This window comes from Typopeltis vanoorti, chromosome 10 (assembly GCF_054136105.1).
Source record: "Typopeltis vanoorti isolate ZY-2024b chromosome 10, IOZ_Tvanoo_1.0, whole genome shotgun sequence".
Taxonomy (NCBI): Eukaryota; Metazoa; Arthropoda; class Arachnida; order Uropygi; family Thelyphonidae; genus Typopeltis; species Typopeltis vanoorti.
Genome location: NC_143558.1, coordinates 31,299,408 through 31,315,202, shown reverse-complemented (window position 1 = coordinate 31,315,202; position 15,795 = coordinate 31,299,408). Strand labels below are relative to the sequence as shown.

Below are 15,795 nucleotides of genomic sequence, written 5' to 3'. Positions count from 1 at the left end.
CTCCACTGGAATTCTGTCGGGGCCCACCGCTTTTCCATTCCTCATCCTCTTCATGGCCTCCGTCACTTCCATTCTACTGATGTTCTGCACCATCTCCTCAGAAGGCTGCCCATCTCCTCTGTGAGTCCTTGCATTTTCCTCATTCAAAAGTCCCTCAAAGTATATTTTCCATCTGTTTCTTTTGTCCACATCCCTCCATAATACTCTTCCTTCAGCATCTTTGATCTGCCTCACATGTAAGATGTCCTTAGCTGCTTTATTTCTACATTTCGCTAGTTGGTAAATTTTTCTCTGTCCTTCCTTTGTTTCTAATTGATCATACAGATCTTGATATGCCGTGGCCTTCGCCTGTGCCACAACTCTCTTGGCTTCTTGCTTTCTCTCTTTGTACACCTCTCTGTCCTCTTCCACTCTTGACTCATCCCACTTCTGCTTTGCCTTCCTCTTAGCTGTCACTGCCACTTATACATCATTATTCCACCACCAACCCTCCTTCTGCTCTCTAATCTTTCCAGATGTCTCACCAAGCACCTCGATTGCACAGCTCAGGATTACTTTTGAATTATGTTTCCACCAATCTTGTACACTTTCCAGTCCATCCGAAATCCTCTCTAACACTCTCTCCCTAAAACGATTCCTCACACTCTCCTCTTTTAAGTGAAACCACTTAATTGTCTTCATCCCATGGCAACCAGAAGTTCTTATCTTTGATGATCTTATTTTAAAGTCTGCGCACAGCAGTCGGTGTTGTTGTGCTACTTGATCTGTTGGAATTACTTTACAATATGTCACAACCTTAAGATGCTTTCTTCTAGTCAAAATGTAGTCAATTTGTGAGCTGTTGTTACTACTTCTAAATGTTATCAAATGTTCTTCCCTCTTGAAGAAAAACGAGTTCACAATTGCCAGATCAAACGCTACTGCAAAGTCCACAACCCTCTCTCCTTCCTGGTTCATCATTCCCACTCCGTGGCCACCATGCACCCTTTCACAGTCTCTATTCTGTCTTCTTATGTGCCCGTTCAAGTCTCCTCCGACAATCACCGTCTCATTTTCTTCCAATTTCCTCATTTCTTCATCTAACACGTTCCAGAACTCATCTTTTTCCTCTGCTGTACAACCATGGAGGGTATAATAATAATAATAAAAAAGTTTTTTTATGTTGAATTAAATACTTGAATCTAATTATCAGCAACAGCATTTCCTTAGGAACCCCTTAGCATTTTGGCATTTAAAAAGATAATACACACACAAAAAAAATTATCATTTTCATTTTTCCTTCTAAGTGACTATACTATTTTAGATCTGCTCCACTTACATATTCTTGAATATTGTCAAATATTAGCGCTTTCTAATATCTTCATATTTAATATTTCTGCAACTGATGATGCAGTAATTCACTCTCCTGATATTTTTCAACTCTCATATATGTGGTATACATTTTGGAAAATTATGGAGACAACCATAATATATGTGGTCTTTTCAGACTCTCAAGATCTATATGTTAAAATTGTTGTGAGCCCTGTCTTGTATGTTGCTGGCCAGGTGTTGTACTAATTTTTCTCATTTCATATTCCATATAAAATTATTCAGGTAGCTTCCTACTATATTTAATTACTTAAACAGAATGGAAGAAGCAAGATTAGCAAAACAGCCGTTCGATGACAGGACAAAGAGAAAACCAAGATCTAGATGTACTAATGCCTTAGAAGACCAGAATGTAAGAATTGCCAATATTTGAGTCCTGACAAATAACAGATTAATGAGGAAGAAAATTAATGATAGTGGAGAGTTTGCTCTAGTGATTTTTTTTTATTTTTAGCATAGCATATGTTTGCTATAGCAAGATTTAACTGTATAAGATCAATGAAAAATACAACTTTCATACGTGAGATGACATTCCATGGAATCATGAAAAGGTTATTTTTATTCTCATAGGATTTGTGCCTGGCTTTTGATGAGAGCCAACAGTTTAAAACAGTTGTCAGGAAGTGAAATGCTAATCAAAAGCCTAATAAAAGAATATGGGCTATTAGGGTGCCCATATACTTTCCTTCACTTTTGATTAAGGCTTTTGATTGCATTACTCAAAAGTGGATGAACCACCAAAGCAATCAACTTTCATCCTGTATAGGGTATATTCCCATAAATACAGTCACTTTCAAAGTTTTAAAGAGAAACATTATTTTACTACTTACTCATAGAACACAGTGGATAAACTGAGTTAGCTTTACATTAGAAACGCCCACCTAATTGATCCACCTCTTGCCCACTTGTTGATCCACCTCTCTATGCAGTCATGGCTCAGAACAGATTCCACAAGGTGTCAAACATCCTTCGTCCATAACTCGACCCATATCCACTGCAGCAACTCTGTCAGTTCACGCTCATTCTGTGGAGGAGGATCAGCAGTTCTCACACCTCGTTCTAGCATATCCCACACATGTTTAATTGGGTTACAGTCAGGGGAGTTTGGGAGCCAAGGCAATGTGGCAAATTTGTTGTCCACTCAGTAGTTATACAAATCCTATGACAATGTGTGTTGTCCTGTTGAAAGATGGCACTGGAGTCAGGGCAGACCTCCTGCAAATATGGATGAAGATGATTGGCTAACAGGTCCCTGTAGCATTCACCATTTGGTATTTGTGGAATGTTGGAAGTTTATTTTCCACTTGGTTAGACTATAATAAATTTAGTTTAATCCTTTATCCAAGTGTGAGCAAACAAAGTTTGCTCCTGAAGTATCTTCAGGACTGAGGCAACTCGTAGTAAAGGTGGACCAAGTTCTCATCACTCCTTGTCTCAGTATCTCATATAATGCAAAGCACATCTCCTTGCGGACTTGTATAATGCTATGCATTAAGGGAAGGGCCACAGGTTTCGACCATTATTGAGGTTTTGTCAGTGGGAGCCAGACCCAGAAGTGGTGATACTAAGGCAGAAGCAATGGAGGTCATATTTACTTATAGGAGTTTCCAAAAGCCTGTACCACCTTATTATTAAATTACTCTGGATTTAGAAAAAGATGTTGGAAGTTTATTTTCCACTTGGTTAGACTATAATAAATTTAGTTTAATCCTTTATCCTAATGGATAGCTAATTTAGTGTATAACTTATTCTAGTAATAGAACATCCAAATGAATAGTGTTTTTGAAAGTTTCACTCTATTCAAACATGGGGAAGCACATTTTCATAGCAAAAACATGATTGAGAATGAGTAGCGTACAAATAAGTAAATGATTAGAAAACATTAATCAAAATTAATAATTATAAAAAGTTGAAGTATTTAGAATTATAAATTATTATAAAATTTAGTTTAAAAAAAATAGTAAAAATGATCAGCAGTTAAGATATATTTTTTACATCAGCCCATTCTTAAAATATGAAAATTTTGATAGTTTTCATGTCTAACCAACTAAAATGTTTCTTTCTCTCTTTTTTTTTAGTATTCTCAAGAATTCCAGAAAATAAACCCAATGAAATTAGTTCCGGCTTTAGTTATAGATGGGCACACTCTCATTCAATCTGTAAGTAGATTTTTTTTATAACTAGTCTTCTGTGTATAATTGGAAATAACATTGTATAGATTTTTTTTATAACTAGTCTTATATGTATAATTGGAATTAACATCGTATAGACATTCAGTGATAAGAGGTGTACTTAATGAGAAAGTGATAAAAACATGTTTCCCTGGGTGCAGATATCAAGAATGTTAGTTTGCAGAGGGAAGAAGTAACAGAATTGATTGCTTTGGCTGGCATGAAAGATTTGAAAGGTGAGAAATATGCAATAAGAGAAAAGGAGACCTCCATGTAGCCTCCTAAGGAATGTGGAGAATCGACCATGGCTTCTGACCTAATGTGCAGTCCTCACCTTCTCATGGTATACCCTGTAAGGTATCTGCATACTGAAGAGATGAGGATGGGCTGTCAATTTGAGATTTAACCAACCAAATTATATTCTTATTAGCTTAAACCATAATGAAAAATGATAGTACAGCATGACAGAATTTCATGCCTACTGGGACATGAAATTCTGTTAATGACATTGGGAAAGATTTGATCTGCGACATACAGAAATTTGCTGATGATGCAAACATAAGGAGAACAGTGACCTGCAGTCACATGAGCAGTACAAGGCACAGGCCAGAAGGGTAACTAGTGTGGTAAGAAAAGCAAAAGCAGATTATGAAAGGAAGTTAGTAATGCAGGCTAAAGAGAATCCCAAACAGTTCTTTACATATGCTGCAAGTAAAAGAAAGAATGTATATGGCAGAATGATTTTAAGGAATGCCGATGGTAGTGAGGTAACTAAATCAGTCAAAATAGTAGAATTACTAAGGGAACACTTTGCAAGAGTATATCATCCAGGTAGTGATATTGCAGAAATGAGAAAGCCAAAGGCTTATACGGTAACTTGAGTAAATAAAATGAGGTGCATAGAATATTGCATAACCTTAATATGAATGTGAATACAGCTGTAGGATTGGATGATATACCAGCTCTAGTTTTATGTGAAGCAGTGAGGGAATTGTCAGTGCCCTTGACTATATTGTTTAATCTAAGTCTCAGCTCTGAGTTAGTCTTGAGCAGTGGCAAGTGGGGAAAAATAGTTCAATTGCATAAAGGAAGCTCCAAGACTGATGTATCAAATTACCGACCAATCAGCATAACAGGAGTTGTTGTCGAAGTACTGGAAAAGTTGGTCAAGAGCAAAATACAGGAATGGATAGATGGAAATGGGATACTGTATTGGGGAAGAATGGTTTGGTGAAGGGTAGGTCATGCCTCATTAAACTGCTCAACATTTTATAATACAGTGACAGCTGAGTTGAATAAAGGAAATGGGTTTACAGTGATACTGCTGGAGTTTGCAAAGGCCTTTGACAGAATACCAGATGGAATTCTAATCAGTAAACTGCAGCGCATACGGTTGGATATAGAGTTGGTGAGATGGATAGGAGGGTGGTTGATGGAAATATGTCAGATAGTAGAGGCCAAAAGAAGGCCTGTGACTAGTGCTCTGCAACGAGGTTCTGTTCTTGGACCACTACTGTTTAATTTGTTCATTAATGATATAGGTAAGGATCTGAGAGGAACTGTTCAGTTATTTGCCGATGATGCAAAATTGGGTAGAGCAATAGTTAATACAGATGATGTTAAAATTTGCAGGATGATTTAGATAGACTGGCAGACTGAGCAAAGGAGAATGGATGTCAGTTTAATATGGCAAAGTGTAAGGTCATGCATTTTGGGTTGAAAAGATTACCAGCTGTTAGTACTACATTGGTGGAACTGTACTGCAAGAAATTGATGAATCCAGAGATTTGGGAGTGTTAGTAGATAGGGAGTTAAAGTTTAGGGGACACATAGCAAAAATGGCTAAAGCAGCTCATCAGATCACTTTGTTATTGAAGAATACTTTGACAAGCAGGTTATCGTTCCTCTTTATCAAGCCTTGATAAGACCCCATCTTGATTACCACATGCAGATCTGGGTACCAGTTAGTGATGAGGAGGAGGTAGAGAGGATTCAGAGGCAAGTGACCAAGATGGTAGCAGGTCTATGGAATGAACCTTACAAGAATAGGTTGAAGATTTGTGGGTTTACAGAAACTTGTCGATAGGCAGAAAAGGGATGACGTAATTGAGACATAAATTACTGAAGGGTTTTTACAAGATTAATTTAGAGGAAATTTTTCAGAACAGGTGTAGTGGTGGTGGTGGTGGTGGGAGAACTAGGAGCCACCCATGGAAACTGTGTAGGAGTGTGTAGTTAGCAAGGGTGTTAGAACTAGGTTTTTTGTTTGGAGAGTGGTGAATGAGTGGAATAGATTGCCAGTTTGTTGTTGTGGCGATGACTGTGAATGAGTTCAATGCAAAGTATGATAGATACTGCACAAATGTTGGATAGTTCTTGACATGATGTTTAGGGCCTCCCTCAGTGAGTCTAAGGACTCTTTGGAGTTGCCCATAATAATAATGAGTAGGGTAATCAGGAGTGCTGCTGCTATGTAGTACTTGCAGAATGATTTGAATAGGCTGGAATTGTGGGCATGTGAAATGCTGTCAGTTCAATGTTAATAAATGTAAAGTCATGCACTTTGATGTGATTAGATATCCAATGTCATATTATATTGGTGAGATCATGCTAGAAGAAAATGATCAGGCTGGAGCTCTTGGAGTTTTAGTAGACAGGAAGTTGAACTTCAAGGGCCGGATAGTAAAGATTGCAAGTACAACTCAGAGGATAATTGCAATGCTGAAACGAAGTTTCACATGTAAAGATAAGGATGTCATTTTGTCTCTTTACAAGTCTTGATAAAGACCTCACTTGGACTATTGTGTGTAGGTCTGGTCGTCTAGTTTCCATGCTGATTCTAATATAGTGAAGAAATTGCAAAGAGAGTGTTAAAAATGATATCAGGATTGCAGAATACAGATTACAAAGACAGATTGAGAATTTGTAAACTGCAGACACTAACAAACAAGAGAAAGAGAAGTGATATGATCAAAATTTGCAAACCTTTGAAATTGTCATACAGGATTTCAGTAGAATTTTTCCTTTTAGGGAAGGTGGGAAAAGGCTGCAAGGGCATCCTTGGAAGTTGAGAATGAATGCTGTCAAGAAGAGGCGGGGGGGGGCTAAATTTTTCTCTCATAGAGTGGTGTGCACAAGCAGTGTGAATGGATTCAAGAATAGTTATGACATGTAGTACGGATAGTATGGCCTCCCTCAATTGAGTCCCTGACTTCCTAGAGGTCTCACTTAATAATATTAATAATAATAATATAGAGGTATAAAAGTTTTACAGTGGCTGCACAGCATAATTCAGAAGGTCTAGTCAGAGGGTCAACTTCCAGATGACTGGAGTAGAGTTTTCATTGTACCTTAAAAAGGGAAATAATATAAAATGTGAGAATTTCATAGGTAGTTCCCATTGGGTGTTCCTGGTAAGATATAATGAACTTCACTTGAGAAATGACTAAGAAAAAATGGTGAAGGAAAGCTTGGTGATGAACAAGCTGGATTCAGGCCAAATACCAGTTGTTAGGATCGGATTTTCAGTTTAGGACAAATAGTTGAGAAATCATGGGAATATAACAAGGATATTTAAGTTTGTTTCTTATCTCAGGAAAAAGCATATAACAAGGTACAAGAAGAAAGCTCTTCAAAATGCTGTAGTTATATGGCATAAATTGGACACTGTATTGATCAGTAAGTTCTTTATTTGAGCTGTAAGTCAGCAGTTAGAATTGAAGAGGGTATAGCAAGATGGTTTAATGTTAACCTAGGCATGCGACAAGGGTGCACATTATCTTCACTGTTATTCATTATCTATATGGATCACATTATGAAGGAAAGTGGTATTAAAAACCTGATATCAAAATTTGAGTTAATCAGAACTCTTTACTTTATGCAGATGATGTTATACTTTTAAATAAATCCAGCACAAGTCTGTAAGATTCCCTGACTAAATTGAGTAACTGTAGAAAGAAATTTGGTATGAAAATCAGCAATAAAAAGACAAACACATTGAAAATAGGTAGAAACATTGAAAACATCAACTGTATCCTGAATAGAGAAGCTATAGAACAAATAAAACATTTCAGCTATTTAGGCACAATTTTTAGTGAAGAACACAAATTATGGAATAGATAATGGAATTAGTAAAGCTGTATGGTAGGAAGTCAGCTGAATAAATTTATATGCAATGAGAGAGAGAGAAAAAAAATAGTCAAAACCCTAAATTAGCTGTATACAAAACAGTGTTCAAACCAATTTTAACTTATGAAACTGAGAGCTAGGTTAGAAATAAAACACTTGATGTAAGACTGGAGATATCAGAGTTCTGAGAAAGATTATGGGAGTGAACTGATGGCATCGATGGCAATATCATATTAAACCCTTTTACATTTCAGGATAGGAATTCTGACCGACTGATTCCATATGGAATCATTATATTCTGGTAGCAAATATTCAAGTTCTGAGCTTATACTCTATAATCCAATATATGCATATTATTCTACTAAGTCATAAAAACCAATATTGGTAAGATTTATATGTATAATACATACCTGTTATTATATTAAAGAAATGGAACTACGACGTACGATACCATTTGGAATCATTCGCCACGTAATATGGGCTACGAAAGCCAAGACAGTTAGTGATTCCAATTGAAATCACTAGGGCAGAAAGGGTTAAAAATGAGAATATTAAGTAACAACCTATTATTATTAGCATTAAGGAGTGTGTTAGCAGAGCTAATCTCATGGGGATTGATCGTTTAAACAGAATGGGAGAGGAAAGATTAACAAAACAAGTGCTCTTTGCTAGGTTGGCAGGGAAAAGATCCTGAGGAAGACCAAGATTTAGGTGGATTGATATTGTAAAAAGTGCCTTAGAAGACTGAAATATAACATCTGATAATGTTGGAGTTTTGACAGATAACAGATTAATTAGGAGGAAAGTTATCATTCAGAAGTTCGTAACAAGGCGACTTTTTTGTGTAATACCATCATAATATCCCATGAGGGTACATATCAGGAATTTGACGATGATGATGATGGAAATATGAAATAGTTGGTGATAGAAGTGAAAAGAAGAATGAGAAAGTAAGGATAGTCAGTCATTTTATTCACCTTGGGATGGCAGAACTGAACTGAGAAGAAGAAGGGCCATGTTTGTGATGAATCAATGAGAAAATTGTGCAGAAGGAATGATATGCAGTTTATAGATATATGAAGTGAATTTGATGGATGAAAGGACATGTATATGTCTGATGAACTGCATTTGAAAGGCTTTGGAGTTAGAGGTTTGGTCAGATTGTTGATCAGTGAGATAGAAATGCAAAATCAGGAAACAAGAAGTGTTGTGTATGGGCAGGAGGGGGGTATAATGACGTATATACTTCACTGATTCACCTTTGAGATAAATGTGGTGGGTGTCAGTAAAATTATTTTGTCATTAGATGCTGCAAGAAAGTGAAGCAAAAAAAAATTAAAAATTCTCATTTGTAAAAAAAAAAATAATTCACATACTACTATGAGAGCATTTGTCACATATACAAAATCTGAAAATCTACACACAGGAAGTAACAACACCCTTTGATTTGGAAGGACTCAAATTTGAACCACATCTAAGAAAGATTATAAGTTAGTGGGTCTTACATGGGAGTGGCAAGGTGTTTGCTCTCAAAACTCAGGGGTGTTTTTTGCTTTCAAAATAAATAAACCAATCAGAGGACATAGCATATTAATGTAGATAAAATTAATAACTGCCTGACCTTTGCCAAAATTAGGTCTGTAAGAAGTTAAATTAATGATCATAATGGATCATTTTGTCTAATATGTAAATAGGAGAGATAACATGCATGCAGTTTTTGACATAATTTAAATAAGCCACCTACTCTCATAACAGTATTGTGCTGATCACATGTTGAAAATATGCTTTCTTTCATAATCAAACTTGTAAATGAAATATTTCAATAAATATAGTCAGCTCTCACTGCTTTAAAATCAGTTAAAATCAGTATCCATCATTGCTCTCTGCTATAGAAATGTATGTTATAATAAATTGCCAAAAAAGAGTTTTTAGGTTTTTTGGCCAGAATCCATGGCATCATTTCTGTGACATAATTTGCCATGACATACTTTTCACTCTAACAAACTATTCCTTTAGTCTCTACAAGTTTTCTCCAGTGTAAGTCAGCTGTGCAGTGATTTTTTTTTTTTTTTTTTTTTTGAGAATCCTTTATTTAGTGTCTTGATCATCATCTAGTTTTGTGCTTTATTTAGTGTTTTGATCATCATCTAAAAAAGTTTGCTGACCAGGGGTCAGCAGACTTTTTTAGACCATTGACCCCTGAAATCCTTGATCCCTCATCGATCCCCATCATGTTAAATAAATGAATAAATGTTATCAATAATAAATTTCTCAATTTAAAAATAATAATTCCTTCACCCTTTCACATAATAGATACATAGGCATTGTTTCATTGGTAAATGATGGTATAAATCCAAATATTAAATACTTTTGCGAATACTGTCGACACTTCTTCTTACTGTCAGGGGCCACCATTATGAGCACTATAACTTTAAAAAAATAATACAATAAACTCAAAAGTTATCAAATCACTGAACGCTACTCTGATAGCTATGGGTGATAAATGTGCACTAGCCCTGATTGTCTCTGTTCTAGATGTCTTTATCAGGGAGAGCATGCGCTTCTCCCTCGTTGGCTCAGCCGATCGGCCAGTTGGCATTGCATGTTTACTAGATGTTACTCGAAATCATTTTAGGTGTTTATTTACCCCCTTTTGATCCCTAGACAATAATCGACCCCCTTGGATAGCCACATTGACCCCCCCCCCCAGGGGTCGATATCAACCACTTTGCCAACCCCTTATCTAGTCTATATGTTTCATAATACTAATATAGTTTTTGTTTTTTTCTGGAACCATATTTCCATTGTGTTAGTTTCTCTAAGTCAGTGTTTCTCAAACTTCAGATATTCACGTATATAATAATAATAATGAAAATTTTGTTAAATTTTCATTATTACCAAGTAGCCCTAATTAATAAAAAAATAAATGCAATAATTAATTAAACTTTAATTAAAATTAATTAATTAAATTAAACAAATTAATTAAATATTAATTAATTGATTAATTAAAACAAATAACTAAATTAATTAAGAAATAAATTAATTAATTAAAATGATTAATGAAAATTACTAAATTAATTTAAAATATTAATTAAAATTGAATATCTATTTTATTTGAATTTATATGTTCATGTAACTAAAAAATATGATTTATTTTTAAATTTTGGTTCTCTAAAGATGTCAAACGACACACTCTTGTCAATTTCATTTGATCCAGATGCAATATCAACATTTTGTTGTTGCTTACAGCTACCTGTATTTGCTCTCTTTTGGGGGTTTTGTAAATCCAATCTTGAACCAATGATCCATACATAAGAATTTGAAAGCTAAAAAAAAAAATACTGTATTTACTCGAATACAACTCTAACTTTTTTCCCAAAATTGAAGCTAAAAAATCGTTGAGATACGTGCGGGAATTTTCGGAAATTAAAGTTTTCAGAAAAAAACTGAAAATGGTGCGACTTACCAAGAAGCTCCTACTCGCTATCACTACTTTTGGCATCGAGAACAGTTTCTTTGTGTCATCGTCAAAGGCATCTACCTAAATAGCGTCATCTTTTTTCCCATTATTTCAAGCAAAAATTACCAGTAATTTACAAGACTTGAGATACGTAAAGCAGCAAAGAACTGCATATGATTGGTGCGGCATTAACAAAAGATCGCATGAACCAAAGACAAATTAGCATTTCAACAGTTGAGTTGAAATGTTAATTCCCTTCAACCGAATTCCATAATATCTGAAACACATTCACTATATATTTCTTAGTTTTAACACGTTAACGACTGGAGATGGTGTCAAGCAAAACCATATGTTCCACCGGCAACATATGGTTTTGCTTGTCTGTAAATAATTTTTTGTTGGAGAGGGGGATGTGATTCATTAGTTAGTGCCGTTTTATCCCAGTTGTCTCTAATTGAACTGTTTGTTGAAAAATATAATGACTCCTTTAATTATGCATAGTGCCAAAAATTGTCACGTACCCCCTAACGACTTTTCGCATACCCCCCCCCCCGGGAGTACACGTACCACACTTTGAGAAACACTGCTCTAAGTATAAGATGTATGCTGTCTTAAAGTACATTGCATTTAAATTATAATTTCTTGTTAAGTTTAATTTATTTTTATTTAATCTTATATCCAGGTGCATTCCATAATGCATAGCAATATACATGTACAAAGTAAGTTTGCTTTAAATTATGGCAATTTGCTATGAATTAAAGCTAAAGCAATTTGATATAAATTAAACAGCCTCTAGATGCAAGGCCTAGTTGTGAAGATACTTCAAATGCAAACTTTGTTTACTTACATTTCAATAAAGGATTAAACAAGAATGTAATTTCTTCTTAAGCTTAATTTACTGTTGTTTACATTGCATGAGATTGTTATGCTCATCAAACAGCAACAGTGTTGATCATAGTAGCCGCTGTAGCACAATTGGAAGAATAGCAAAACATTGCGCCCTTTCAATTGAAAAAGACCTGGGTTTGATTCTTGTCGTGATGAGGGGAATCCTTATATGTGCTTTTTCAGTTGAAGGTGATTAGCCGATCTCATATGGTGGTAGCAGGATTTTTTCTCCTGGAAACGTGGGTTTTTCATCCCGTGTACAGACAAATCGGTCTTCAGAACACATGCAATTTACACACAAAAAATACTGTTGTTGGTGATGATGGGCGATAGATGGTGTTGATGGTAGTAGTGTCATAGTTGGAGAATTAAGTAGTAGTAGAGAGGATGAGATGTATTGAGCGAAGTAGGGTCGAGTGCTCTCCAACAATGAGTCCTTGAACTCCCTAGAGGTTTCACATAATAATAATAATAATAACGACAAGAAAAATACTGAAAATACAACTAAATAAAACACAAAATCAACAAAAAAAATCTATACAAAAAAAACAACACTTTCTACAATCTCTTCACTAATATGCATATATCATCTCAGACTTAAATGATGTTTACTACTACTTAGTGGCATCAAACGCTGATCTGTTATTTCTCAAAGAACTTTACCAGTCATAATGCTCATTGCTTCATTTACGAGTATGTGCATCTACTCTTTGATAGAAACTATATTCATCTGTTTATACAATGTCCCCTACTAGCCTCAGTCCCATGTAGATTCTTTGAGCTCCTGGTTAATCATTTCCACATTTAACTGGCAGCCTGAACAACTACTGTCCATATCAACTATCCAAACTATTTCTATGATTCCTTCTGTCAGAAGGGCATTAATGTATCTGTTGATATTCTGCATGTTACTAAACAAAAAAAATCTATACAAAAAAAAAACACTTTCTATTATTACTCTGCCTCAAAATTTCCTTGTCATACTTTGCTGCCTTTACTTCCTCATTCAGTAATCACTCTGACCTCTTTGATTATTTATCTCTGAAAGTTTTTTTTTAACAGTCAAATTATCCAAACAATGAAATTGTTTTCCTTCCATACCTCAGTATTCATAATTCAAACTGGTTTCCTTTCCACCTTCATCAATCAGACTAGAAGAGATGCTGAAGTATATAGTAATAATCTAAGGCAGAATTCTGCTAACTAGAACCACCAAATAACCCTCATCATTCTCCCCAACACCCTGAACATATTATTAACTAGTACTTCTCCAGATCCAATGTATATGTCAACTCTCCTCTTGATAACACCAACCCATAACCTGGTCTGTTTATCCTTTTCTCCAGATCAGATCTGACTCGACCAATCTCAGCTCCTGGTACTTCAATAATAAATTTAGTTTAATCCTTTATCCAAGTGTGAGCAAACAAAGTTTGCACCTGAAAGTATCTTCAGGACTGGGCTAAGGTACAACACCGAGCAACTCGTTGCAAAAGTGGGGCAAGCTAACATCATTCCTATCTCAGTATCTCCCATAATGCAAAACACATCTCCTTGCTGATATGTATAATGTTATGCATTAAGGGAAGGGCCACTACCCAGACTAGTTTCGACCTTTATTGAGGTCTCTTCAGTGGGAGCCAGGCCCAAGTGGAGATACCAGGCAGAAGCATTAGCAAGGTCATCTCTACCTATAGGAGTTGCCAAACGGTGTGCCACCTTTTTTATTAAATTACTCTGGATTTAGAGAAAGATGTTGAAAGTTTATTTTTCACTTGGTTAGACTAATACATTTAATTTAATCCTTTCTTACATCATCTGGTACATCAATGGTACCAAATGACTGCCTTGATTTCTTCACCTCTTTTCCATGTCAGATTACTCTTTCTGCTTTCCTCACTCAAATACTTCTCTGTCTGAATAACTGAAATAATCATTGATGAAATCTTCCTCCCATTCCAGCCCAACCACTTTCCAAACCTTGGTTGCCCAAAAAACAACAGAGCAGGTCTAAAACTTCAGCTTCACACTCCATTTATGCCACAGCCTCAACATCTGTTTAATAAATAAAATAATAAAAAAAATATTAATAAATTCAAATTAGACTGAAAGGGCCAAATGCAGAAAACTTGCTTTTACTCAAATTTCAGTTAATCTTCTGGCCCCTTGTAAAGACTGTTGGGGACCACAACCTCTGCCCTTCTTCTGTTCTTCCATCTCTCTCTCTCTCTCTCTCTCTCTCTTTCACACACACACACACACACACACATAATGACACCATGGTAACATTATCCAGAGATAAGACTGATTTCTTTGCAGTACTTCAATCTCCAAAAAACTTAGTATCCTCTTCTATTCAAGACAGTAGTACTTCTCACTCGTACAACACTATAAATCTCAAATCTTCCCAGCCATTGATACTGTTCTCATTTTGGAATAGTGCACCACAAACTTTCCATATAATGCATGATACTATCCAGAAGAAGCAGTCCAATTAATTGATTAACCCTCTCTTGCACAGATTCACCCAAGTCATTTGTTCATAGACAATCTCTTTATGCCTTTTCTATAGGTATTTTTGTAGGTTAAAGTTTCTTCAAGCCAGTTCATTGTTATGCTGCTTCACTATGGCCACCACCACCATTTTACCACTTGTCCTCCGAACATGTAAAAATACAAGTAGGCTGCTGATCAATATCTGAACGTAGTTCAGATTCAGACTAATGGAAACCAACTTCTCATCCTCTGCTTTCATTTCATCTCTCTCTCTCTGTTTTTTGGAACAGCATTCCCCATGCTATTTTCCCCAAGATCTACATCCTTCAGCTATTCGTGAAACACATTGCTAGATTCCTTCTTTCTCCCTGACCAGTGGTCCAAATGTGTCACTCTTGTGTTATAGATTTTGTGACTCCTGAAATCCATGAAAAAGAAAGAAAGAAATTAAAATTAGTCATCCATTTAATTTCATGTATTCTATTAATGTTTTAATATTTAAGGTTATATAGTTCATACTCTGTGAGATTTTATATTTGGTAAATTATGTAATGATATAACTGAAAACTTTTTATGTCTTTACTGATCTTTATAAATTCTAATCTAAACTCTGATAGGGTTTGTCAGTGCATAGATACTCTAAATTATAATGATTTTAGTATCTGAGAGCAGAAATTATATATACTCCTCCTTTTAAAATGCTATATTGATTATTCTTTTAATGGATTAACTTTTATATTTAACAATGTGTTTTCTCTCCAGCTGCTAATGCAATTCATATATTTTTGTTAGTTACCCATCATAGAGTATTTAGAAGAAACAAGACCTCATCCTTCACTTCTACCTGCAGATCCTTTTGAACGAGCAGAGGTAAAAAGTGTGTTAAACTGCTCCCATTTAACAGATATATTCAGAGTATAATGATAAAAATCATATGAATAAGTAGCATACAATAAGTTAAAAAATAAAAATTAACAGAATCTTGCCTGCAAATGGCTATAAATATTATATGTTTACCACTGTGAGTCAGCTTAGAATCAAGAACTTTAGGCCTCCAGTCAGTAGGTAGGTAGTAGATGATAACAATGCCTTTGATTAGAAAAACCATTCATCTGCAATGTGAGGAACCTTTATTCATGCTGCCCCTACAGTAATTATTCAGAATTTTTGCTTCTTCAGGCAATTTAATAGATCATGTTTTGAAATACATATAATTTTATAAGTTTTGTGTATTAAAGAACTTAATTAAATATAGTATTTAATTGTTTATTATTGAAGCAGCAG

General features: G+C 35.3%; 1 protein-coding gene across 1 annotated transcript in view; it reads left to right on the top strand.

Moving 5' to 3' along the window:
* The window catches only part of LOC150102308 (maleylacetoacetate isomerase-like), a 103,446-nt gene that overhangs the window by 41,581 nt on the left and 46,070 nt on the right, over window positions 1-15,795 (top strand). Inside the window, exons 4-5 of the mRNA XM_090399622.1 lie at window positions 3,447-3,527; window positions 15,304-15,381. Coding sequence (XP_090255748.1) covers window positions 3,447-3,527; window positions 15,304-15,381 — 159 coding nt within the window. The remainder of the gene's footprint in view (window positions 1-3,446; window positions 3,528-15,303; window positions 15,382-15,795) is intronic.